The sequence below is a fragment of the Manis pentadactyla genome, chromosome 11 (genome assembly GCF_030020395.1).
Source record: "Manis pentadactyla isolate mManPen7 chromosome 11, mManPen7.hap1, whole genome shotgun sequence".
In the NCBI taxonomy this organism is placed as follows: Eukaryota; Metazoa; Chordata; class Mammalia; order Pholidota; family Manidae; genus Manis; species Manis pentadactyla.
The window spans coordinates 3723557-3750351 of NC_080029.1; the positions used below are offsets into that span (position 1 = coordinate 3723557).

General features: G+C 48.2%; 1 protein-coding gene and 1 long non-coding RNA gene across 2 annotated transcripts; both read right to left on the minus strand.

Moving 5' to 3' along the window:
* Positions 1 to 13470: 13470 nt before the first annotated feature.
* On the minus strand, positions 13471 to 15668 carry LOC130679448 (uncharacterized). The gene is made up of 2 exons (XR_008992389.1): positions 15092 to 15668; positions 13471 to 14626 (listed from the first exon to the last, which is right to left on the minus strand). It is a non-coding gene; the product is annotated as an uncharacterized LOC130679448 (long non-coding RNA).
* Positions 15669 to 18332: 2664 nt separating this feature from the next.
* Positions 18333 to 24286, minus strand: LOC130679631 (uncharacterized). The gene is made up of 3 exons (XM_057488961.1): positions 24263 to 24286; positions 23332 to 23973; positions 18333 to 19866 (listed from the first exon to the last, which is right to left on the minus strand). Exons 1-3 carry the CDS (start codon positions 24284 to 24286, stop codon positions 19849 to 19851), a joined length of 684 nt encoding a protein of 227 aa, XP_057344944.1. The 3' UTR covers positions 18333 to 19848.
* Between the last annotated feature and the right edge of the window lie 2509 nt (positions 24287 to 26795).

Sequence of the window (26795 nt, forward strand, 5' to 3'; positions counted from 1 at the left end):
TTCGGGGTCACAGTCCAGGTCACAGAGCGAGTAATGGCAAAGATCAGAAGAGAAATGCCACATCCCACTGCCCATGGGGGAAGGTTCAGAGGTTTGTCCACTCTCAGAGGGACAGACTTCTCAGGGCCGCTGATACGATGAAGCATCTGTGCCCCAGGCTGGGTCACGGCTCCCTGAATGTCCAAGACCGCCCCGGAAATTCTCCCTCTCCCTCCGGATTCTTCCCAGCGGTGCCAAACCTGCACAAACGCATCCTTCCTTTAAAAAGACAGGAAAGAAAACCTGCCACCTCTCCTGTCCGCCCCTCTCCATCTCTTTGCTGTCCTGATCAGCCAAACTCCTTGAAAACGAGCGTAGTGGAGACTGCAGGACACTCCCCTCGTTCCAGGGCCCCGGCGCTTGTCCAGGTCCCCGCGGCCTCCGCAAGGCCAAACCCAGCGGCAGGTCTCGGTCCTCCCCTTGCTTGGCGGCCTGACAGCGCTGACCCTTCCGCGCGCTCTCCTTTAGCTCCCGCCCGCCTGGCTTTTGGTGCCCGCGATCTGAGGGCCCTCCAGGCCCTCCACGTCTTTGCTGGATCCTTCTCCTCTAACCAGCCCCGAAGGCCGAGATGACCGAACGCTCAGCCCTCAGCCTGCGCTCGTGTTCTACCAACACTGCCTCTCCTGGTGACCCCCCTGGCCCCACGCAGTCACCACCGCTGTGCACTGAGGACTCCGCACCTGCTAGTGGGTGGCGTGTCCTAGGAAATGCCAACCGGACCAAGGCCGTCGAGAGCGGTGTTTGTCTAATAACCCCTGACTGATTTTCTGTCCACCTGTTCAAGTAGTTCTTGACAGAAGTGTCGAAATTTCAGATTATGATCGTGCATTTGTCTGTCCTTGCCGTTAAATCCGTTTTCTACTTTATTTTGAAGCTCTGTTATTAGATGTGTAGACATAGCACTGGTGTGTCCTTTTCACAAATTGACCCCTTTTTCATTTTGAAATGTCCCTCTTTATTCCTAGTAGTGTTATTTGCTCTAAAATATACTTTGTCTGATTTTAGCTTCTTTTGCTCAGTATTAGCATGGTCTCTTTTCCCACCCTATTGGTGCCTTCATATTTAAAGAAGTTTCTTATAGGCAGCATATAGTTGCCTCTTGCTTTTTAAAAATCTTATCTGACAATCTCTGTCCTTTATTCGGTACAATTACTAATGTGGCTGGGCTAGGTCACCATTTTGCTTTTCATTTCTTGTTTGTCCTACTTGTTCTTTGTCCAGAACTGAACTCTTGATTCCCCTCAATATCCTTCCCCCCACCGAGCTCCCGGCCTCTGTGAACACTGCCCCCACTCACCCCGGTGCTCAACGGGTCCCTGGGGGGCACCCAAACGCCCCTCGTTCCCCCACATCTCTGTCTGGCTCCACAGCAAACCCTGTTGCTTTCCCCAGATGTCTCCCTGCCTGCAGCCCTCGTTAAACCCGTCCGGCCCTCGCCTGGGCAGTTGCAAGAGGGAAAAAGTCCTTAGCTTGTCTCCTCCGGCCTGCGTGGTCTCCCCAGCTCGCCCTCCAAGCTCGTCTCCTCTCTCTGTCGCCCTTGGCTGACTGACCTCCTGTTCCCTGATGACATCAGGCACGCCTCAGCCTGAGGGCCTTTCCCTCTTTCTAGAATGCTCTTCACTCCTTTTCAGCAGGCATCTGCTCAAGTGGACCCTTTAGAGGGGCTTCTTTGACCACCTTCTCCAAAATAGCACCCACCACCGGCCCCTCTATTTATCACTTTATTTTTCTTCAGAGCAGGTTTCTCTGCACAACACGTATTTGTGCTTCTTGTTTATGACCCCAACTAGAATGTGATTCCATGAGATTAAGGACTTTCTCTGGTTAACAACAAATCTTAGCTTGTCCATGCTTGGAACTGTGCCTTGCCTGCCGTGGGTGTGGAATAAATCTTTGGGGTTTGAGTAAAGAAAGAGTACTTCTGTTCCAGGTGAATTCCAGGGGGACTGTAAAAGAACAGAACTTTAAAAAAGAGTATTACTCAGCAACTAAGTTACATGCCAACACATCAGAGCCAATTTGTAAAGAAACCATCACAGTTTATTTCTGGGATATTACAGACGCACGCTGTGTCTCTCGTGCCACAGGCGCACATGGGTCCCCAGTCTAATTCACCCCAGACCTTTGTAATTTATCTCCATTGTGATCAAAATGGCAGCCACAGTCATTTCTTCATTTTCTCAAAACTTGGAGAAGAGGTGACACAAAATATAAAGTTCTCAATGCATACTCATGAGGAATCACTTGATGGGATATGTAGGGATGCAGGAGACTGCTTGCAGGTTGGATTATGGTCCCCAAAAGACATGATGGAGTTCTAACTCCAGGTACCTGTGACAGTAAGGTACAATGTGACCTTATTTGGAAATAGGGTCCTTGCAGATGTGGTCATTCTGGATCAGGGTGGGCCCTAAACCCAGAGACCGGTGTCATAAGAAGAGGGACATTTGGACTCAGACACATAGACCCACACAGGAAAACCCCCATGTGATGATGGAGGCAGAGTTGAAGTGATGCATCTACAGTCAAGAAAGGCCAAGTGCTGCCACAGACACGCGGAGCTGGGAAAGGCGGGGGACAGGTTCCCCCTCAGAGCCTCCAGAAGGAGCCAGCCCCGCCAGCACCAGGATTTCAGATGGCTAGCCTCTAGAACACTGAGTGAATGAATTCCTCTTGTTTTAGCCACCCAGTTCGTGGTGATTTGCTGCAGAAGCCCTAGGAAATTAATGCCAGAGACAGTTTATCCTGCATTACGGAAGCTTCAAGACTATGGGATGGGAGGGACTTAGGACTCCATCTGCCAGAAACAAAGTTGTCTGTGACGTCCTACAGCTGTGAGACAAACCATTCCATCGGCGAGCCTCGCTGTGCCCTCCACAGAATAGAAACGGCCGGAGACCCATGTGCCTGATTGGCATGAAGGAATTACCTTTCGGCTGCTCCTTACCTGCAATCACAGTGTGCTGGTGTCAGCGCCCCGATGCAGACATGATGGGATTTGCCTTCATGTTGGAATGGAACACAGCCTTGTCACGCGATGGACCTGGAGAGGTAGCCTCATCTTCCAGACCCCTCTGACGACAGCGGCAGGAGTGGCGGGTGCAAACAGGAAGAATTTGTCTTCTCCCCTCCTGGGGAGGAGCCAGACCAGCGGGCATCCTAGAATAAGGCTAGTTCGCTTGCCACCTGCGGGGACTTCCTGAAGGGTGATTCAGGGATTCCTCGGATGCAAGTTTCTGCTCTGTGCCCTCCCTCTCTGTTCCATCTGTTTGTAGCCAAAGACCAAGTCATGACCGAGTGGCGGCTTCCCATGGGATCTTAGCCAAGCGGAGCAAACTAACACACTCCACCCTGGGGCGGAAGAGTGGCGAGCGTGAGAGGCTGGGTCATGCTGGCCTTGTAAATGACAGTCAGGTCTCAGTGGCTAGAACAGCGGCAGCTCAGTTCTTGCTCCGGCTGATGTTCATCAAGGATTGGCTGTAGCTTTGCTCTGAGTCTTCTTCTGAGGCCCAGGCTGACGGAACAGCTCCTACCTGGAGGGCGGCGGGTAGTGTTAGTCAGTCAGCTCTGGCTGCTGCGACGGATCACTGCAGATGGGGGGGCGGGACTTAACCAATAGACATTCATTTCTCATGGTTCTGGAGGCAGGGAGTCTGAGATCAGGGTGCCGGCGGGGTGGGTTCTAGTGAGGACCCTCTTTCTGATTTACAGACGGCCACCTTTTTGCTTTGTCCTCACAGGGCACACAAAGACATCTTTCTTGTGGCCCTTTTTATAAGGGCACATTCATGAGGGCTGCACCCCTATGACCTAATTACTTCCCAAATGCCCCACCTCCAAACACCCCCCACACTGGGGATTAGGGCTTCAGCTATGAATTTCGAAGGGGCACAGTCAGTCCACAGCGCCTGTTCTATGGCAGAAGGAAGTGAGCTATGTGGAGAACCACATACTGGCCCTCAGCTTTCTGCTCAGAAGTGCACTTAGCTTCACTCATATTTCAGTTGAAACAAATCACATGCCAAACACAATGTCAGTGGACAAGGTTGTATAAATTCACAGGGAGGGGACATGAAAATGTTACAGTGACACATAGTTTGGAGCATACCACGACCTTGTTAGAATCTATAAGGTCATGGTATGTGACTGTTCAGTGTGGAATTTTTCAACTTCACTGTATGTTTGAAAATGTCTGTAGAAACAGAAAATCTAAACAGACCAATTACCAGCAACGAAATTGAAGCGGTAATCAAAACAGTACCCAAGAACAAAACCCCCAGGCCAGATGGATTTACCTCGGAATTTTATCAGACATACAGAGAAGACATAATACCCATTCTCCTTAAAGTTTTCCAAAAAATAGAAGAGGAGGGAATACTCCCAAACTCATTCTATGAAGCCAACATCACCCTAATACCAAAACCAGGCAAAGACTCCACCAGAAAAGAAAACCACAGACCAATATCCCTGATAACATAGATGCAAAAATACTCAACAAAATATTAGCAAACTGAATTCAAAAATACATCAAAAGGGTCATACACCATGACCAAGTGGGATTCATCCCAGGGATGCAAGGATGGTACAACATTTGAAAATCCATCAACATCATCCACCACATAAACAAAAAGGACAAAAACCACATGATCATTTCCATAGATGCTGAAAAAGCATTCGACAAAATTCAACATCCATTCATGATAAAAACTCTCAACAAAATGGGTACAGAGGGCAAGTAACTCAACATAATAAAGGCCATCTAGGATAAACCCACAGCCAACATCATACTGAACAGCGAGAAGCTGAAAGCTTTTCCTCTGAGATCGGGAACAAGACAGGGATGCCCACTCTCCCCACTGTTATTTAACATAGTACTGGAGGTCCTAGCCACGGCAATCAGACAAAACAAAGAAATACAAGGAATCCAAATTGGTAAAGGAGAAGTTAAACTGTCACTATTTGCAGATGACATGATATTGTACATAAAAAACCCTAAAGACTCCACCCCAAAACTACTAGAACTAATATCAGAATTCAGCAAAGTTGCAGGATACAAAATTAACACACAGAAATCTGTGGCTTTCCTATACACTAACAATGAACTAATAGAAAGAGAAATCAGGAAAACAATTCCATTCACAATAGCATCAAAAAGAATAAAATACCTAGGAATAAACCTAACCAAGGAAGTGAAGGAACTATACCCTGAAAACTATAAGACACTATTAAGAGAAATTAAAGAGGACACTAACAAATGGAAACTCACCCCATGCTCCTGGCTAGGAAGAATTAATATTGTCAAAATGGTCATCCTGCCCAAAACAATATACAGATTCGATGCAATCCCTATCAAATTACCAACAGCATTCTTCAATGAACTGGAACAAATAGTTCAAAAATTCATATGGAAACACCAAAGACCCTGAATAGCTAAAGCAATCCTGAGAAGGAAGAATAAAGTTGGGGGGGATCTCGCTCCCCAACTTCAAGCTCTACTACAAAGCCACCATAATCAAGACAATTTGGTACTGGCACAAGAATAGAGCCAAAGAGCAATGGAACAGAATAGAGACTCCAAACATGAACCCAAACATATAAGGTCAATTAAATTCAATAAAGGAGCCATGGATATACAATGGGGAAATGACAGTCTCTTCAACAGATGGTGCTGGCAAAACTGGACAGCTACATGCAAGAGAATGAAACTGGATCACTGTCTAACCCCATACACAAAAGTAAATTCGAAATGGATCAAAGACTTGAACATAAGTCATGAAACCATAAAACTCTTAGAAAAAAACATAGGCAAAAATCTCTTAGACATAAACATGAGTGACCTCTTCTTGAACATATCTCCCCAGGCAAGGGAAACAAAAGCAAAAATGAACAAGTGGGACTATATCAAGCTGAAAAGCTTCTGTACAGCAAAGGACACCATCAATAGAACAAAAAGGCATCCTACAGTATGGGAGAATATATTCATAAATGACAGATCCGATAAGGGTTGACATCCAAAATACATAAAGAACTCACACAACTCAACAAACAAAAAGCAAATAATCCAATTAAAAAATGGGCAGAGGAGCTGAACAGACACTTCTCCAAAGAAGAAATTTAGATGGCCAACAGACACATGAAAAGATGCTCCACATCGCTTGTCATCAGAGAAATGCAAATTAAAACCACAATGAGATATCACCTCACACCAGTAAGGATGGCTACCATCCAAAAGACAAACGACAACAAATGTCGGCGAGGTTGTGGAGAAAGGGGAACCCTCCTACACTGCTGGTGGGAATGTAAGTTAGTTCAACCATTATGGAAAGCAGTATGGAGGTTCCTCAAAATGCTCAAAATAGAAATACCATTTGACCCAGGAATTCCACTTCTAGGAATTTACCCTAAGAATGCAGCAGCCCAGTTTGAAAAAGACAGATGCACCCCTATGTTTATCGCAGCACTATTTACAATAGCCAAGAAATGGAAGCAACCTAAGTGTCCATCAGTAGATGAATGGATAAAGAAGATGTGGTACATATACACAATGGAATATTATTCAGCCATAAGAAGAAAACAAATCCTACAATTTGCAACAACATGGATGGAGCTAGAGGGTATTATGCTCAGTGAAATAAGCCAGGTGGAGAAAGACAAGTACCAAATGATTTCACTCATATGTGGAGTATAAGAACAAAGAAAAACTGAAGGAACAAAACAGCAGCAGAATCACAGAACCCAAGAATGAACTAACAGTTACCAAAGGGAAAGGGACTGGGGAGGATGGGTGGGAAGGGAGGGATAAGGGTGGGAAAAAGAAAGGGGGCATTACAATTAGCATGTATAGTGTTGTGGGAGGGTACTGGGAGGGCTGTGCAACACAGAGAAGACAGGTGGTGATTATACAGAATCTTGCTATGCTGATTGACAGTGACTGTAGTGGGATGTGTGTGGGGGACTTGGTGACGGGGGGAGCCTGGTAAACATAGTGTTCTTCATGTAATTGTAGATTAATGATAGCAAAAATAAAAATAAAGAAAGAAAGAAAGAAAGAAAAAGAAAAAGAAAATATCTGTAATATAATGTCAGAAATATATGTAGCCTAACTACTGCACAATAACCTTTTTGTTGTTAAAAATATTTATTTAGAAAAATACAACTGTCCATATCTGGCTGCACATGTGAATAGAAAACTTTGAAAGTATTCAATTTCCTATGAATAAGTGACATATGAATGCAGAAAGAGTTGTTTTTATGAAGATGAAGTTGAGCGCTCTAGGTAAAGGCAAGTCAGTGACAATACTGTTGAATGACATTCTAGTCAGATAACTAAGGATGAGGGGATCAAACATCCAGGACTCCGTAGGTACGTTGCTCCCACGGTGTCCTTTCTGTCTCACTCCACTGTCTTGTCAATGGGCTTCAGCCCCGGGCAAGCTCACTATGGCTTCAATGAGACCAAGGAATGACAACGGAACTTTCTTGGGGGTGAAAGGGTTTATACCCAACTTTATTCCCACAGTGGCAGGTGAATCACTAGAATCCTGTCCACTCAGAGAGAGTCTGCATGCAGCAAGCTGGTCTCTGCCCCTGGGCCCCTCTGACCCCGTAGCCGTCTCAGTCTCTGTCCTCGGCGCTGCCACCACTCCAGGCTCTGCTCTCCTGCAGCCCTGCAGCCGTGCCACTGTCTTGCCCAGAGCACTGGGTGGAGCTCTTTATATAGAGTCAGTAACAATGTATTGCCCACCCGTGTGTAGTGAGCTAGCCAACCAGGGCCATGTGAGAATCCTGGCCACAGGACCTTCACCTTATCCACATCACTTTAATGAAACTAAGGCTGAAAATGGTACACGATATATCATGGATGTATGAGTGGTATGTGACAGATGATACGGCATTTGAATCGGTGGGTTCTTCCCAAAAGGTTTTGTCCTTACATGGAAAGATTGTTAAGCCAGTTAGCATTTTGGTCTGGAAAAACCAACCACTCTAGGTATTTTAAGTAGAAAGGGATTTAGTATAGGCGATTAGATGTTCACAGAAGCTCTGGAGGCAGTGGAAGTATAGATGGCCAAGGGCTGCCCTGGGCCGGTGCTGTAAAGCCAGCTGTTGCAGCTGTCGCCCAGAAGCCAGGGGTTTGCTCTGGTCTGGTTGCCACACCATGAAGAGCAGCTGCTGCCCACACAGGCCTGCCAGAGGCTGCGGCCACCCTTCTCCTAGTCTCCTTGAAAAGGCCATCTTCCAACCCTTCTGTGGGTGCCTTTAATTGCCATAGCTTAACCTTTGGCTGCAAGTCTGGGGGATACACACACACACACACACAGTTTTCTAGCTCCTGCAAATAGAAAATGGGTAAAATGAGGATTGAAAGAAGCTATGTATCTGGTACAATTGACAAATCAATGTAATTTCATATGTAATTTTTCTTTTATATATTTGAGGTTAAAATAAAATAAGGGTGCAAATGCTCCAGTAATAATATTTTATGATTCCTGGCTTTTGCCAGTTTCTTGTTATTAATCATCAACCCCAAATGCAGCAGGCGACAATATTAACAGAATTCGAAATGTAGACACAACTTGCCCAGTAATGGGATAAACCACACAGGAAGGATGCTACAAAAGGAGAGGTGACAGGTTGAAGAAAGAGTATTTAACTTGGGAATAGGACTCCTTGAGCTATGATTTAATACTAAAGAGAATCAAAACAGAGAGCTACATATTCCTTACCATTCTTGAGGGAGCTTTACCAGAGGAACACCCCTCCCCAGTGCCCCGCGGCTGGCCCTTTCTTCACTGGGCCTTGGTTTTGCAGGTACAGAGAGCATGGGCTGCGTGCACCTTGCCAGGAGCAGGCGCCCCAGCACACGCTGTGGCAGCCCAGGGGCTGTGTCTCCTTCTCCTAGAACAGGACTCACTCAGCACAGACCAGGGATGCAGTAAGTATTTGCTGCATAAATGGAGGATTATCCTTAATTCACAGACAAGACAACCAAGTCTCAGCGTGACTTTGTAGCCCGCTGAAAGTGACGCGGCTGCATAGTGGAACGGCCGAGCTCCCCATCCTGGGTTTGGAAGGCTGGAGCACGCGCTGCCATCTCAGCGAGCTGCCGAGATGATGGTTCACGGGGCAGCGGATGCCCTGTACCACAGGCAGTCCTTACTCTGCACAGCAGTGCGGGGCTGTAACAACGTGCAAGCTGAAATCACGCCGAGCAGTCTTGGTAGGCGTGGGATAGCTGCGGGACATTGTGACTATACTAAAACCCACCAAATTAGACACTTCAAAATACTTAAAGTGAATTTTATCTCAACAAAAATAGTTTTTTCCTTTTAATGAGCGTGGGGTGGGGGGAAGATAATCCATGGGAAAAATATGCCTGTTCAGTGATCTTCAAAACATTAAAAACGTTCTTATTGGATATCAATATATAGGGAAATAAAAAGGAATAAAAGTAGTATTTATTTAGCGCAGTCTGACTTGAAACATCAGTAACATTGAGAATTAAAGTGCTTATTTATTCAAAAGCGGCGGATGAACTCAAGTTGAAACCATACAGATGCATGTGTGTCTGTGCAAGGCGGACACAAATCCACGAGGCAGCCCATCCTTTTACAACAGTGCGCATGTGCTTAGTGCTGCAAACTGGACACTTGGAGGGGGTGACGGTGGTAGCTTTTACACTGTGTGTATTTAAGCACAATCTTAAGAAAAAACTATCAGTAGCAGTTGGAGCAGTGCCCGCCTCTTCCCCGGTGGCCCGGAGGGACCAGGCGAGCGTGTCCGCGGAGCCGCGAGGCCCGTCAGGGTCCCTCCAGGTGGGGACCGTCCCCGGGCTCCCGCGCGGGAAGCTCTCTGCTGGTGTCGCCGCCTCGGACATCGCGCCCCTCCCAGCCCCGCCCCCGTTCCCGCCCACACGGCGCCCCTGGCCGGCACGTCGGGTCTGGCAGGGCCGTGCCCCCGCGCCCCGGGGCAGCCCCGTCCGTGCCTCCGTTCCCTGTCGGCTCGGACCTCACGTCCAGGGTGGGCCCCTCGCCTCCAGCCGCGCCCTCCCCGCAGTCGGCCGCGCCCCTCTAGGGGTGCAGGGGTGCGGGAGGGCGCGTGGGTTTGCCGCGGGGACACGGGAGGCCGCACGGCTGCAGAGCTCGCCGGCTGTGCGGGAACCCAGCGGCCACGGGCGCACCCGTCAGTCACGCGCTCGGCGGGCTGCACCTGGCGCCGGCGCTCACGGTGATGGGCGGGGGCTGACGGCTGGAGGCATGCTGTTGGGGGACTCGTGGTGTCTGCCTAGACCGTGGTAACTAGAATGTGCTCCTGTTAGAACCGTGCAAAGCAGGGACTGCCTAACGACATTTTCCCTCCACCCTCCTTCTCTCCAAAGAGGAGCTGGCGCAAGCCTGGTGCCCCGGGACTGAAAGCAGAAGGTGCCTGTGGGCCATTCGGACTGCTTGTAACCAAACGCCCAGGCCCTCAGGAAGAACCTGGTCCCTTGTGGGCAGTGTCCTGGGGAAGCAGAGAGCAAAGGGGCATCGTGGACCTCAGGGTGATTCCCCAGGGGCTGGGGTGAGGAGAGGAGGTAACGGGGTCCTGGGCCTGCTGCCCACCAGCCTCCAGAGAGCGATGTAGGAGGGGTGGGGTGCGACGCCCAGGTGACAGGACCCCAGGCAGGCTGCCCAAGGAGGCCCTCGGGCCAAGGCAGGTTGTGGCAGTTTGAGGAGGTGAGGTTGGGCCCAGGGGCTGCAGGAACTGGGGTGGACAAATGACTGGTGGCCTGCAGGCTCCCCTGTAGTGGCCTGTGCCCGCAGGAGTTCTGACTCAGGAAAACAGCAGAACTCTGAAATGGGCTCCTGGGATGTGCCCGCCCGTGGAATTGAGGAAGAGGGCCTGGGCCAGGAATTAGGTTGTCACAGAGAATGAAGGCAGTGGGGTTGCCGTACACCCGACTCAGTGGCTGGAGAGCTGAGCATGTGACGATCACAGCCGTGCCATCGCCAGAGAACGCCTTGCCTCAACATTCACAACACTAACGAGACAGGTTTCCATCTCCGCAGTTTGAAGACAGGGAGATTAACAGGACTGGAGGGAGCAGAAACTGGCACCAGGTCTCATGGGTAACAAGAGGCAGAGGATGGGCTCAAAGTCAGATGCCGCCTGTGTCTACAGCCTTTTAACCACCGGAGGGGGTGAGCTGGGTCTTATTTTCCAGTCCCCCATGTAGCACCAAGCAGAGGGGCCACCAACGCTTCCTTCCTAAATGTTGGCCAGTGCCTGCTCGCAGAGCTTCAGCTTTTCCCCGTTAAATGGTGATCTTGGTGTACACCGTGATCTTGGGGGTTCTCAGGGATTCCAGAACACTGCCCACAAACAGGTGCCGCTGTCACTCAGCTCAGGGCATCGAGCGCAGGCCTGGGGCACCTGACACCCAGTGGCTGCTCTGTGCGCACTGCAGGTCTGGCCCCACAGGCCTGGGCGCTGCCCCACGCTCCCCGGCCTCCCCAGCCCCAGAGCTCTGCCTGGCTGCTCTCAGGGTTGTCGAAGTTCACGTCTCTCCTGTTAAGATGGCTTTGGGAGAGTCTGGGCTTCTCTGTGGGTCCTGCAGTGGGTGGTGAGGAAGCCCTGGTTCTGGCAGATTCTGGCACTGATACCAGCTGTGTGATGTTGGGTGAGTCCCTAAACCTCTCTGTGCCAAGTTCCCCTTCTTTAAACGAGGTAATGAGCCACCTGTCCCTGGGGCTGTGTGAGGAGTAAACGGTAATGTGCTCACACAGCCCCTACTAACACTACTGTCCACACCGACCCCTTTCCCAGGTCTGTGGAGAAACCTACTCGAGGAGCCTAAGGCTCTGAGGGCACAGTTTTGTTTTGAAATATACTTAGGTTTCCTTTATAGAAAAGCAAAGGCAGAGTCTTGTTTAAATGAATCTTTAATTTCTTCAGCTTTAAAAAAAATTGTGGTAAAACATACATAAAACTTGTGCCATTTTTAAGTGTATAATCAGTGGCATTAAGTAAATTTGTGCAACCATTGCTATTCATGCCCAGAGCGTTTTCATCATCCCCAATTCTCTACCCACGAAACAGTGACTCCCATCACTGATCCGGCGAGCAGTTCTGAGGAGGGACCCTCTGGAGGGCGAAGCGCCCTGTGCCCTGCCTTTGCCCCAGCGGTCAGCACCGACAGGAGAACTCAGCAGCCGCTCCCCTGCGTTTGCTCAGACTTAAAACCAAGCAAGCGAGGCAGCAAAGTGCTGCCCTGACCTGCTCTCCATGCTGCGCTTGGAGAAGGAAGGGAGTGAGGTGGACAAGCGCATGTGATGTGGGCTTCTGGATGGGAGGCGACAGGGGAAAGGACATGAGGGGAAAACCAAGGAAGTCCGAACAAATGACAGACTCTAGTAAATACTGTTTCGTCAAGTGTAGCACATACACCACACCACTGCAAGACGTGAATACAGACGATGGTTTGAGTGGAGTAAGTGGCCCTCCGTACTCCCAATTTTTCTGTAAATCTAAAACTGTTTTTTAAAAAAAATCTATTGAAAAAGAAACTGAGGCAGAGGATGTCCCGATGCCCACATCTGTCAGCGAGCCCCTCTTGAGGACCAGACATCTGATGGGGTGGGCAGGCGGCTTTGGGGTTCTCAGAAAGAGTGTTCTGAGGCGGCCGAGCCCGTCAGCACAGCCGCAGGCCCTCCCTGCACCGTGTGGATGGCTCCAGCACCCTGATTATGTGCCCAGAAGACTACGGCCCTGCTGACACCTGGGCATCCGGTTTTGCAGACACTGGGACTGATGATGGAGACACAGACCCACTTCAGGGTTGGGGACCAGCGACAGGCAGCGTCCATGCACGAGGGTTGAGTCCCTCTTGGAGGTATGCAAAGGCCCCCTGCACCTCCAGCCTGAACTGTCACTGGGGAGCCTCTGGGGGCTCAGGTCCTGGGTGCTACTTGGACAAACCATGCCATGTGGTGACTTCGCTCCCACTGGCCTCTAAGCACACCCTGCACAGCAGCCTTGCGCCCGAGACCAGGGCCCTGAACAATGCAGAGGAAGACAGGACCTGTCAGGGCCATATTTTCCCCATGCAGACTCCACAGACTGGGGTGGGGATCAGGGACGGGAGCATCAAGTGGGAGGAGGAGGGCTGGGTGCTGGGGGTCTAAGCAGGGGCCCCTGCCCTGTCCTGGGAAGATGACAGAGCTGCCAGTGTGGTTTGGGGCTTTGGAAGTAGAGGGCAATACTGCCTCTGGGGGACTGTCTGGCTAGGTAAGGACAGCAGGAAGGTTGGGGTGGGGGCAATGGCTGTATCTTGCTGATGGTTAAATTCCCAATCTTTTTTGGGGCCACCTGTTATCTCTTTGACCATCACTATATTAACTTTGAAAATAAATAATCTGTTATTTTACCAGCAAAAATGTTTATTTGGGGGGAGGGGGGGGACGGATAGCAGAAGACGGCAAGCAGGCTAACAGGCAAAGCCTAGGTAAGCCGGGATGCAAAAGAGAGGACCATTCTTCTTGAGCAGAGGGCCGAGTTGGGAGGGCTGTTCTAACAAAAAGTCCTTTGAGGAAACTGGGAGTCCCGTGGCGTTACCTTGGTGACAGTCTCTCGCTGTTTGGGGGTGTGCGTGTGGGTGCAGAAATCTCCCTCCTGCTGCGGAGTAAAGGAGCTAAGCCCGATCCCCTCCCTGCCAAGGTTCCTCTCTTCAGGTGGGTCTGCAACTGAGGATTGGTGGGCGAGAGCTCCCCCTGCTGGCTTCCAGATGCCATGCCAGCGATTTATTAACAACACGGACGATTCAAACCCACTCACCCAGGGCCCTTGCACAGGTGGAGTCACTGCCTAGATGCTCTTCCCTCACTTCCTTCAAAGTCATCTTCTCAGTAAGGCCTTCCCTGCCCCTTATGTAAATTTATCCCCACCTCCTAGACCCTTCCTATCCGTCTCCCCAATTTTAGTTTTTCCCAGCAGTACCCGACACTTCTAACATGGTATGAATGTTATGTACCTTGTTCACTGTCCCGCCCCTGCACTAGAAGGCTTAAGTTCTATGAGGGTAGGGATGTCTGCATCTTTGTTTAACTAAATCCCCAGTGCCTAGAAGGTTTGGCACCCAGAGGGTGTTCAATAGATGAGCGCTGAATTGAATGAACTATTCTGCAGGTGGTTCTTTGGGCCTCGGCCCACTTCTCAATCTCCTCCTTCCAGGTACGGCTTCTAGGCTCTTCACTCTGCTTCTCCTCTGTTCCTTGCTCTGCCTGAAACCCTCCTGGCTGTGGTGTAATGAGATCAAGACCCCAGATGTTCTGCCCCAGCCAGGAGGAAGACTGGGAAGCTGCTGGCTCCACTCCCCAGGGTTCTTGAGCAGGAAGCACTGGGGAGAGTGTCATCGGGGTTTGGGTGATTTGGAATGGATGGAAGGGGGTGCTGGCAGTGGGCGCGCCCACCATGTCTCAGGATGCAAGAGCCACTGGGGTTAGCAGGCTGCTGACACCAGGGTCCAACCTGGCTCCCACTCTTCCAAGCTCTGTAGCCTCAGTAAGTCTTCCCCATCTATGGGCTTTGAGGACACTCCTGACTTCATCCGCTGTTACACAGATTCAGAAATGTTAAAAAAAGAAACAATGGGCCCCAAATGGAGTCATGTGCTAAAACCCCCCAGAGGTGAGCCAAGACCCTGTTGCTGTTCCGGCCTATTCCAGAGTGACCTTTAATCAATCTGGAATTTTGTGTTCTGCACTAGTCAGATAATCTGCCTGATGGACGCCCTCCCCCCCAACAACGCTTCCTCCAAAGGAAGGTGACCGAACCTGAAACAATCCGCTCTTTGCCACAAACTTCTTTTCCGTCCCCTTCTGCCTGTAAGTTTTCCATTTGCACAGATCCTCAAAGGTCCTTTCTATTTGTTAGATGGGATGCTGCCTGATTCAGGAATTACTGAAGAAAGTTAATTAGATCTTCAAATTTACTCAGCTGCATTTTGTTTTTAACAGTAAGATAACAAAACACAAGTGACTTGCACCCAGTGGGCTCAGGTGGGCCACATACCTACCATGCATGATTGCTTCAGCCAAGGACAGGGGCTCGGATCTGCCCATCCTGATCCGGGGTCAGCTGTCTGAGCAGAGAGGGCGTGGGGCCCGCTTCCCCAGCCGCTCCACTCCGCCAGGTCATTCGCTGCTCAAACGCAGCAGTGCATCTCCACACACCCTGCCCCATGCAGGTCTTGGGCATCCCCGTGCCCATTTCACAAGCGAGGGAGTGGGGGCAGGTCACTCTGACGGCGAGACCCCGGACGTATTAGGCGCGCTCTTTAGTTAGTAAGTGATCTAACTCACCCTGCGAAGGCCGCGAGAGGGTTGTTGTTTCAGGTTTAGACCTCTCTGGCCGCAGCAGGTAAACTCGGGACCAAGGACGCGGCTGTCTTGTCATGTGCCTCGTGGCTGGGTCATGTGAACCCAGAGGCCAATCCGGAGCCAGGACGGGAAGGCCTTGTGATTGGCTCATCCTGGCCAGGGGGCGGTACCTTGCGCCGGGTGAGGAACTGTTAGTCCCTCCCACCCCAAGCTCTGGTATCCGCGCGAATCTCTTGATACTCAGACTTCCGCGGTGCCTCTGAGCCCCACAATGCACCGGGCAGGGGCGGAGCGGAGCGTATTGGATCATTTTCGCGCGGTCTTACGTTATCTTTCAGAGCCGGCCCTACCTTTAGGGCGCTTCTGGCGCTGAGAGTTTTGCTCCCCTCCGTGTTTGTGGAGAATGGCCTACATTTCCTGACTTGGACCCGAGGGCCTCCCATCGTCGTCCCTTACCTGCCTCTGAGGCCGGGTCCCCGCTCTTCCTCTGAATCAATCGGTACCTTCCTCACTTCCGTCTTGGCCTGGCTTGTGCTCCAAGCACTCTTGATTATTGTCGGTCCAGCTAGACTGGGGATACTTAAGCCGTGGTCCTTGACTGGACCTCTGGGGGCTTGACCCCCTTCAAGTTACGTGAGGAACAGGTTGTGTAAGTGCCTCTGGATTGGTGGCGGGTGGCGTTCATCAGACTCAAATGCTGAGAACCCTCACTGGCTCCTCAGGACTAACCGGGCCAACTTCGTCTGGGTGCTCTTTGAGCACAGGGCCTGGCACAGATGATCAAAAGTGATTAGACGGAAGAGCGTCTTCTAATTTCATTTCTCCCAGTTAACCCTCAGCACACACCTCAATCTACTTGCACACGACTTTTGATGGCAGGCTGCCTGGTGGGATCATGCTCATTCACCTGCTAGAACTGTCATTCATCAAACATTGACTGAGCCTATGAATTGTCAGGTGGAGGGTTTGAACACAGTACCAGACACTGGAGACACAGTGGTGAACAAGACAGGCCCAGGCACAGGGGAGGTCATGGTCACCTGGAGACATGAGGAAGAAGCTGGAGAGCCTCTGGATTGTGCCCCAGGGAGATCTGAAACTGAAGGATAAATAGCTTATGACCAAGGCAGGGTGAGAGCGGGTAGGCAGGTTGAAAGGCTCAGGTTAAGATTTGGCCTGTCACAGGCAAGTAGAGAAGACAGCAGGGCCAGCCTTTTGACTTTTGGAGGGTTGCTAGGCAGAGTGTGGACTTATCAGGTGAGTGTTTTGGGAAGGTCCCTCTGGCTACAGCCAGAGCTGTCCACCTGTTCATGTGAGGGGTGCAAGGGCAGGAGGGAGCAGGCGAGAAAGGGTATAGCTGAGCAAAAGTTGGATTTAGAAATCTGAATGTGCAGGAGACTTTCTGGGCCTTTCAGTTTGCCCATCTGTAAAATGTGGGAGTTTGACTCTGTCTTAAAGATCCTCTCACCTCTGATTCAGTTTAGCAACACTCCAGGGAGGGGAGAATTTGTAAGTGATCACAGCGGGGAGAGAGAGATCAATATAATGGGGAGAAAGGAGGAGAGGCTGGAGGGGTGAGGGAGAAAGTGACAGGAACACAAAGGGAACACTGGGAGGAGCAGGGTTTCAGGAGGAGGGAAGGGCCCAGAGTCTGTGCAGGTTGAGCCGTTCTCAGGTTCAGACCCTCAGCTGTTCCTGCTGTGACTTGGGCAGTTCACCCCAGCTCTCTGGGCCTCTGCCTCTGCCTCTGTAGAATAGGGATAGCCAGAATAATAATGCCAGGTTACGTCATCTTTGGACTTTAGGGGACACCATAGGGAACTGCAACTATGAAGAAAATACCCAGTGACTTAAATAAATGTGAAATACTTTCTGGAAAGATACACAGGCTGGTAACATGACTTGTTTCCAGGGAGTAAAATCAGTGGGACGATGATGCTGTGGGGTTTGGGGGGGTGCAAAAGACTGGAAGGAAACTTGTACTGATTTGTTCTTTTTGTCTTCGAACAGGGCGAATCAGAGGGTGCTGTCAGGCCTTGGTGCTTCTGCACTGCTCACAGCTGGGCACACACAGACTTGAAGTCAGAGGGAGCATCAGCAAGGGCATCTTCTGTGGCCCTGGACACCTGAGTTTGGCCTGAGGGTCTGCCACCAACATACACTGGGTTTTAGTTTTCTTTGTCCATAAACTTGGGGACAAGTGAAGGCTTTGTAGAGGGCAAAGCAAGATCTTAGGATGCTTCTGGCCTGCATTTTTTTTTATTCGTTTGATTTTTATACTTGATTTATATGTGGATCCCACATTTCTCCCTTATTATTATTATTATTTTTTAAATAAAATGCTGAAGTTGTAGGTAGATGCAAGATAAAGGTAGAAAACATAATTTAGTGCTGTAAGAGGGCAAATGTAGATGATCAGGTCTGTGCCTATAGACTAAGTATTAATTCAAGCTAGACAGGGGCAACAAAACATCCACAGATGGAGAAGATTTCTCTCAAAACAGGGGGGGGGTGAGGTTCTAAGCCTCCCCTCTGTTGGTCCCCAATTTCTCACCTGATGGCCCCCCTGCGACTGTGCCTGTCTTAGGTTGTTCCTCCCTTGAGGAATCTTACCTGTCTCTGACTAACCAGCCATCCTCCGGGGCCATACAGGGAAATGTAAAGTTGGTAAGTGAGAGAGAAGCAATATTCTTTGAAAAGGTTAGCTTTTTACTTCTTTGTAGATTTATGTCTGGCCTGCATTTTGCTTCTGACTACCACTGTCTAGCCAATGAGGTTGGGTAAATCACTTAATTCCTCAGAACCTCAGGGCTCTCATCTGAAAAATGGAGACCAACACTACCACCGTGTGAGAATTTGAAAAGATGCTGTGTGCAAAGGGACAGTCAGGCACGTTATTGGTGCTGAGGAAGTGTTCCTTACATTCTTCTCTTCCGGCTTTGAAGAGCCCATGACTATTAAGTTGGAGAAACGCAACCAACTAGTTAGTTTCTTTCATCCTGCAGAGTTTAATTTCCTTTAAAGGCTTTTAGAACTGGGCTATGCTGGGAGAGCACGTCAAGAAACACAGTGCTCTATTTACAGTACAGTGGGATCAGGATTGGGTATTATATCCAAGTAGTAGAGCGTGAGGAGGCCCAAATGCTGGGGAGGTGGTGGTGAGGACCCTGGGCCACGCCTCCTGCCCTCTGGTGGTGAGAAGGGGAACTGAAAGGCAAGCCTGACGGGGCTGATTACAAATGCTGAATGGACAGGTTACAACAATTTTTAAGAGAGGTAATGCACACTTGTAAAATTAGTAAAAATATGCCAAGATCTTCCCAGAAATATAGAAGTCCTTGGAACATTTAACTTTTTCCCAATACTAGAGTGATAAGTAGTATATGATAGATTTTACATTTTAGGATACTGTGTATGTGTACACACATATGATTACATTATGCATTCTGTTTCACCTGAACATATATCTTGGATAACATTTTATGTGTGAAGATAGTTTTAACCCATTCTCCATTTTTTAAAACCTTTTTTAATCAAGCAGTTAAAAGCATAAGATACATTAATATTAAGTCTACAGCAAAATGTATAGACTCACAATGAATTCTTTTCCCCAGCAGATGAAAATGTTAATAATAGTTAATACACTTAGTATGTTCCAGGCACTACTCTGTGTTTTCCATATAGCACCTTCTTCTTTAAAGTTTATATACTATTCCATTCTATGGACTGTCAAAGATAAACACAACTGGACATTAGTTAAGGCGGTGAGACCAGGTTTTATGCAGCCACTACTGACAGCAGGAAATGCTGAGTTCCCCTCTGATTTGTGCAGTGGGGATGGGCATTTTAAAGGGAGAATGAGGGAGCGGGGAGGGGCTTGTGGGGGGGGCTCAAGTGAAAAATCACAAAGGGCTGGTCCGTGTGGAGGTCATTAGGCCAGCCGTGTCTGGCAGTGATCGATGTCAGGGTTCCTATTCGCCGCAGAGACTGGGAGACAGGCCCTTCCTGGATGATTCCATTTCAAAGGAACGACTTCTTGAGAAAGGCACTCCTGGGTTGTGGGAGATGCACACCCACCTGAAAGGCGCAGGGTAGGATTCACGATGATAAGCCTTTCCTAGTAAACACTCTTTAGAAAGGGAGGTCAGGGGCCTATCCTTGAGTGTTGGCTAGAACTCATAGTAAATTCTGGCAGCACTGAGATTTCTCAGGCAGGCATTTTCCCGGGGGCCGGGTCATCCTAGGCTCTGGGCGTCACGCCGCTGGGAGCCGCGCTGGAGCCTGGCTGTCCTGTGTGGGGGTTCGCAAGGAGCTGTGTGCCAAGAGGGCTGCAGTTCTCAGGGGGCACCTTTATTTATTTTATGATTCTCCGTGATTTCTGTCTCTCTTCAATATGGAGAGTGAGACTAGTGAGCAGCCTCACGTTTATAGCCACCCTTCTCTTGTTCAAGCGTTACTGGTGTCTAAATTCCTAAAAGCAGATTTGCAGTGTCAAAGGTATGACGTTTAAAATATTTTTTTTTTTTTTGAGACGGCATATCTTATATTTATTGATCAAATGGTTGTTAACAACAATAAAATTCTGTATAGGGGACTCAATGCACAATCATTAATCAACCACAAGCCTAATTCTCAACAGTCTCCAATCTTCTAAAGTATAATGAACAAGTTCTTACATGGTGAACAAATTCTTACATAGTGAATAAGTTCTTACATGGAGAACAGTGCAAGGGCAGTCATCACAGAAACTTTTGGTTTTGATCACGCATTATGAACCATGAACAATCAGGTCAAATATGAATATTTGATTTTTTTTTTTTTTAATAATTATTTTTTATTGAAAGGTAGTTGACGCACAGTATTACATTACATGAGTTTCAAGTGTACAACACAGTGGTAGAACATTTATATACATAATTCTAGGTTCCAGCTATCACCCTACCAGGCTGTTACAATATCTTGACTATATTCCTTATGCTATACATTACATCCCGGTTACTAATTTATTTTACCATTGGAAGTCTGTCCTTCTTTTTTTTTTTTTTTTTTTTTTTTGTGAGGGCATCTCTCATATTTATTGATCAAATGGTTGTTAACGACAATAAAATTCTGTATAGGGGAGTCAATGCTCAATGCACAATCATTATTCCACCCCAAGCCTAATTTTTGTCAGTCTCCAATCTTCTGAGGCATAACAAACAAGTTTTTACATGTAGAACAAATTCTTACATAATGAATAAGTTACATGGTGAACAGCACAAGGGCAGTCATCACAGAAACTTTCGGTTTTGCTCATGCATTATGAACTCTAAACAGTCAGTTCAAATATGAATACTCATTTGGTTTTTATACTTGATTTATATGTGGATACCACATTTCTCTCTTTATTATTATTATTTTTAATAAAATGCTGAAGTGGTAGGTAGATACAAGATAAAGGTAGAAAACATAGTTTAGTGTTGTAAGAGAGCACATGTAGATGATCAGGTGTGTGCCTGTAGACTATGTGTTAATCCAAGCTAGACCAGGGCAATAAAACATCCACGTATGCAGAAGATTTCTCTCAGAACGGGGGGGTGAGGTTCTAAGCCTCACCTCTGTTGATCCCCAATTTCTCACCTGATGGCCCCCCTGCGACTGTGTCTGTCTTAGGTTGTTCCTCCCTTGAGGAATCTTACCCGTCTCTGGCTAACCAGTCATCTTCCGGGGCCATACAGGGAAATGTGAAGTTGGTAAGTGAGAGAGAAGCCTTATTGTTTGAAAAAGTTAGCTTTTTACTTCTTCGCATATTTATGCCCTGTGGCTTCTATGCCCAGCATTTGTCTTGAGGTATCTTTACCACTTGGAAGAATTATGATACTCGGTAAATTTGATATGAGGCACGAATTCTATTTAAGGGTTGTAATTAGGAAGGAAGAAGAAAAGCTATAGAAGTAGCAGGCGGAAGAAAACATGGGAAGATTGATTATTTCTTTGATATATCTTCTTGTAGAGTAACTTCAGCATGTATAGGTTTTAAGCTACTACTTAAATTGCACACACACATTAACATAATAGGAGTATAGTTACATAACCAAAGCATATCTGTAATTACCAGCCATCTCCAGTGAAACCAAGAAAACCAGTTAGGCACCTTAGGCATTTGTGAAAACTTATCTATGATGTGGTGGATATTGTCCAACTGAACTTGAACAGTCTGAGAGAAATCAGACAAATTAAAACAACCCATTCCTGGGGACTGTTCACATGCCATATGTTCTTTTAACAGTAAATAGTTTGTAGTTGTAAGACTTTGGAGCGCTACAATTTGCACTTCTCCAAATTCTTGGTTGAGTTCCAACAGTATAGATCCAGTGCAATTTTGTTGTTTTACTGTATGCACAGGCCAGCTTAGGTATCTCCTTCCTCATTCCCCTGGCAAGTCCAGGAGCTGGTGGGATGAGTGCATCTACAGCTGTAGCAGTGCGTGGATCTTTGTTGGGGTTTTTTGATGATCATCTTCTGGCATGAGTCTTCCAGAGAGTGCAGATGTTGGAAGTTCTTTTTCATATCGTATCTTAGTTCATTTTCGGGGTAGCCCAATTAGGCTTTGATCCTCTGTATAAACACAAACAGACCCTTTGCCTACACTTTTATATGCCCTAAAATATTTTTGATAGTTAATATTTTAAACATAACCTAGTTGGCTTCCCACAGTTGTACAAATTTGCACATCCATCAACAATAAACTAAAATGCTGTCGGCAGCATGTCTCTCTGCTAGTTAAGAGTTCATGAATTGCTTCCCAAAGTCGCTTAGATCTCAAAAAATAAAAAAAAAAGCCTCTTTCCTTCCCCTCCCCGCTGTGACTTGCATTTCTTTCTTTCTTAGGTTGGTGACGATGTAATTCCGGGTAGAGGAAATCCCGGGGCAAAATACCTCTAAAAACCGAAATCAGTCAAAGGGAGAAATAAATTTTAGAATCCGTTATTTGCTCAGAAACTGCAGTCCCGGGCCTTCTCTCCTTCCTGTTCCCCCAGAAGCAAAACCGGCCCTCCCCTCAACTCTCAGGTACAGACAAGGCCTCCTAGCCCAGGTAATAACCCATTGATATGGAGATGAACTTCTCTCCACCCCCGAGGAATGATGCAAATGCACTAAAGCCATACTTCTGTCCACCTCTGAGCGCCTATTGATATGCAGATGTACTAAAGCCAGGCGAGTTATTCTGGAAATATTACAGTTCTACCCGCAGACGACCAGCTCACCCCAGCAGGGCTGCTAACGGGCAGTGGGCGGGCCTCTCCCTCTCGGAGCCCGAGCTCCTGGTGGGAGGCGCGGTGGCGGTTAGCAAGAGCGCAGCAGGCGCCATCCGCCGAGCGGCCGCGGCTTGATTTAAGGGATCATTTAAGCTCCAAATGCCCCAAGGTCTGAATCCCTATCCGCATTTCCGAGGAGAGCGCCGACCCGGAGCGGGTGCTGGGATGCGCCCTGGTCTGTCTGGTCCCCAGAAGCTTCCCCCCCTAGAGTCCCCGTCAGAAAGCTGCCCGGGAGGCGGCCCCGCGCCGGGGTCACGTGTCGCGGCTCTCGGGGGCATTACGGTATTGTCTTGCTCTGCACTGCGGGGCTCGGAGGGACGCTGTCCCGGGACACCCGACCGAAGACACAGAGCACGTCCCCTCCTTTGGCCGGAGGAAATGCCGGTACCTCCCGCGGGTTCTGGGTCATCAACCACGGCTGCAAAGGGCAGGCGCGGGGAGAGCGGTGTCAGTCCCTGAGGTTTGGAAAACACCCCCGTCCTGGAGGAAGGGGGCAGGTTCCCGGGAAATCACGCCTGCGGCTGCCCTTGAGGTTCACGACCCCGGCTCTGTCGGACATTCCTAATTCCCGAGAAGACGGAGGCCGCCCACCACGCGTGTGTATCGACGTGATGACCGACGTTAAAGCGGCGTCTGACCTTGTTCGGTGGAAGAACCCCCTCCCGGTGCTGCCGCAGCCCCGCGCCGGCACGGGAACGCGCTTCGTCCCGTCCGTGCGCAGACGCGCTCAGGCATCTCCCTCTCACAGCTCGGGGGCCGGGTTCCCCCAGCGGGTCCCGCGTCCTGTCCCGACCCCAAGCGCCTCCCACCCGGCGCGGCGCCCGCCCCTCCCGCCGCTGGGACGCGTCTGTCCGGCCGCGGCCTTGGTGCTGCCCATCCCGGCGGCGTTGGCCGGCCGCTCCCCGCTCCCTCTCTGCGCTCAGGAACCGACAAACGTCTGGCTTCTGACACCACAGCCCCTGGCTTTGTGTCACCTCACGGGCCACATACGCCCCCCACCCAGATTCCTCCTCCGATGGGAAGCCCGCCTCCAAACTCGCGAGGACACCCCACAAAGCAGGGGGGCCTCTCCCACCAGCCTGCCTGTGAGCCTCCCGCCAGGGGCTCGCGTTCACGGAGAGCTCCCGGCCGCCTCCTTTCCGGCCCAGGGCCCCCTCTCTAGGAGCCCCAGGTGCGGGGGTGCGGGTGGGGTGCCATGTTGCACCAGCGTCCTCCGGTCCGGGACAGCCTCCCAGCGTCCCCGGGCCTCCGGCGTCCTTACCGGGTTTACGGAACCCGAGCTATTCCGCAGGACACCCCTCTGCCTGGCCCAGTCCCTGGCCCCTTAGGCCAGCCCTGCCCTGAGCTCTCGGCAAGAAGGCTTCAGCTCCGGGGGGTGCTCTTCCCCGCGGGTCACACCAGGAAGCAGGATGTCCTCCTGGGCCACTGCCGGTCACGTGACCCGCCAGCCGGTCAAGGTGGCGTTTGCCTAGTCAACATTTTCAACTTCGTATTTGATTAGCATCTTGTGGGTACTCCGCTCTTACACCAGTATCCTGGGCCTCACCGCACACCCACCAGCAGCCTTACCTCCACTGATGTGCCCGCCTTCATCCGTAATGATTGCCCTATCATGATCCATTTCCACCATCCCTTCTACATTCATTTGTTGGCATTCTACATTCCCTTCTCTCGTATATTTTTTTCATTCATTTGTTTATTAGTATGGACTCATGAACGTTATTTTATTCAGTGGGTTGTAATCTGTTAGTCTGATCATTTATCAATGATGAGATTATCCTAGATGTGAACAGCGATAGTCCCTTCACACTGACTTTTGTATCTTTTTGACATGTCTGCCTCATTCTTTGAGCACTTTCCTACATTCTGGTAGGTTGTATGCAGGACAGTTATATCCTGTTGGGTGGAATTATAGCCGTTATTGTCCTTATTTGTGGATTAAGTATGAGTTAAGATGTGTAGGGGTGACAGGCTGACAAGAGGTGGACTTGTGATGGCTCATTTTGTGTGTCAACTTTTCTGGGCCCATATGCCCAGATATGTGGTCAGGACTTATTCTGGGTGTTTCCGTGAGGTGTTTTTTGATGAGATTGACATTTAAATGGGTGGATTTTGAGTAAAGCAGATTGCTCTCCATAATGTGGGTGGGCCTCATCTAATCAGCTGAAGACCTTAAAAGAATGAGGACTGACCTCTCCAAGCAAGAATAATTCTGCCAGCAGATGGCCTTAGACTTGAACTACGGCACTGGCTTTTCCCTGGGTCTCTAGTTTGTCAGCCCACCCAGCCTCCATAATCACATGAGCCAATTCCTTAAAATCTGTCATCTACCTACCTACCTACCTATCCATCTATCAATCTACATATCCCATTGGTTCTGTATATATCTGGACAACCCTGATTAATACAGCAAGTGTCTTTTATTAAGAAGTTCTTCAAACCTTTTCCTAATAATTTTAGACTTTCTATCTTGTTTGTGGTCAATGTGGATTATATTTTCCTAGAAAATTATCCATTTCAAATGGGTTTTAAGTTTATTTTCCTATTGTTGTGTAAAGCAGTCTCATGATTTTTAAAAATGTCCTCTGATGGTAATTGTTATTTTGTCATTATTTATTTTGGATATTTAAAGATCTGGATATTTTAAATGGTCTTGCCATTTAAAAAAGTAGGTTGACTTGTGATTCATTTACTTGTTGATTAAAAAAAACAGTTTATTTTACTTCTCTGGTTTTAAACTTAATTCACTAATTTCTACTTCCTTGTTTAAAACTTCTATTCAAAATTTATTCTACTTTTTACTGAATTATTGCTTTTGGAATGATCAGAATTCTTAAATTGTTTGTTGTTATATGCTTTTCCTTTTGAGCAGTGAGAAAGCTTTATTTAAAAGTACACACTTAAAGAAAGCAGGTTGGGCAGCCTCAGAGAGGAGGCACCATACTCAGCTTTCTTTTGAGACTAACCCTTGGAATATGTCATCAGGGCATTGGAGCTAATTTAGTTTTTTATTAATTATTTAAAAATTTGTTTTTTTACTTAAGGCAGGTTTATTGAGGTATAATTTATATATGGCCAAACTCATACTTTTAAAGTATACCATTCTATGAATTTTGACAAACATACACAGTTGTATGGTTACCACAACAGTCCAGACATTGAATCTCTGTAACCCCCCAAAGCTCCCTGTGTCTTCTGCGGTCACTCCTCTCTCTACTCCAAGTCCTGGCGAACACTGATTAGATTTCTAGAGCTTTCCCCCACACCAAATATCATAAAAAGCAGACATCATGTGGCCTTTATGTCTGATTTTTTTCACTTAGAACGAAGAAGTTTTTGAGATTCATGCACATTGAATGTATCAGTTCATTTTTTTTAACTACTGAGAATTGTATGGATTTAACCAATTAGTTTATCCATTCACAGGTGATGGATATTTGGGTTCAGTTTTTGGCAATTAAAGCTGTTATAAACATTCTGATAAGACTTAAAAAAAACCCAAATACTTTCATTTCTGTTGGATAATGATTCATTTCTAATGGGACTAGGAGGTGGCAAGCGGTGTGGCCACCCTGCTAGCACTGGGCCCTCCATGAACCAGGTCTAACAGTGTCCCAGGCATTCTGAGGTCCCGGATGCCCACACACACAGAGATGTCTGTTGGTTGGAGTTCTTTTCACTCTAGGGGGTGGATTTGATTTTGATTTTTTATACTCAAGTTTTGGAAGGTCAACTGGCGAAAAATGCAGGCATTAAAAAAAAAAAAAAGGAAAATGTGTAGCTATAAATGACAGCATTTCTGGTATATCCTGTACAATGTCCATCACAAAGATGATTCTAAAAGGCTGTTTCTAAATGTTATAAGCTTAGATTTTAATATGAATATAATTCATATTAAAAATTAAAAATTTTATTTTTGAACTAAATGTTAAAAATTCCTGAATAAAAACTTTTTCTATTCAGGAAATAGCTACATTTTTATGTGGTAAACTAAAGACATTTCCATATGAGGCTCATTACCTATCTCAAATAAGTCTTTCTAGCATGCATTTCCTAAAGACATAAAAAAAAATTCACTTGTATCCTAGGATACAAGTGGCAG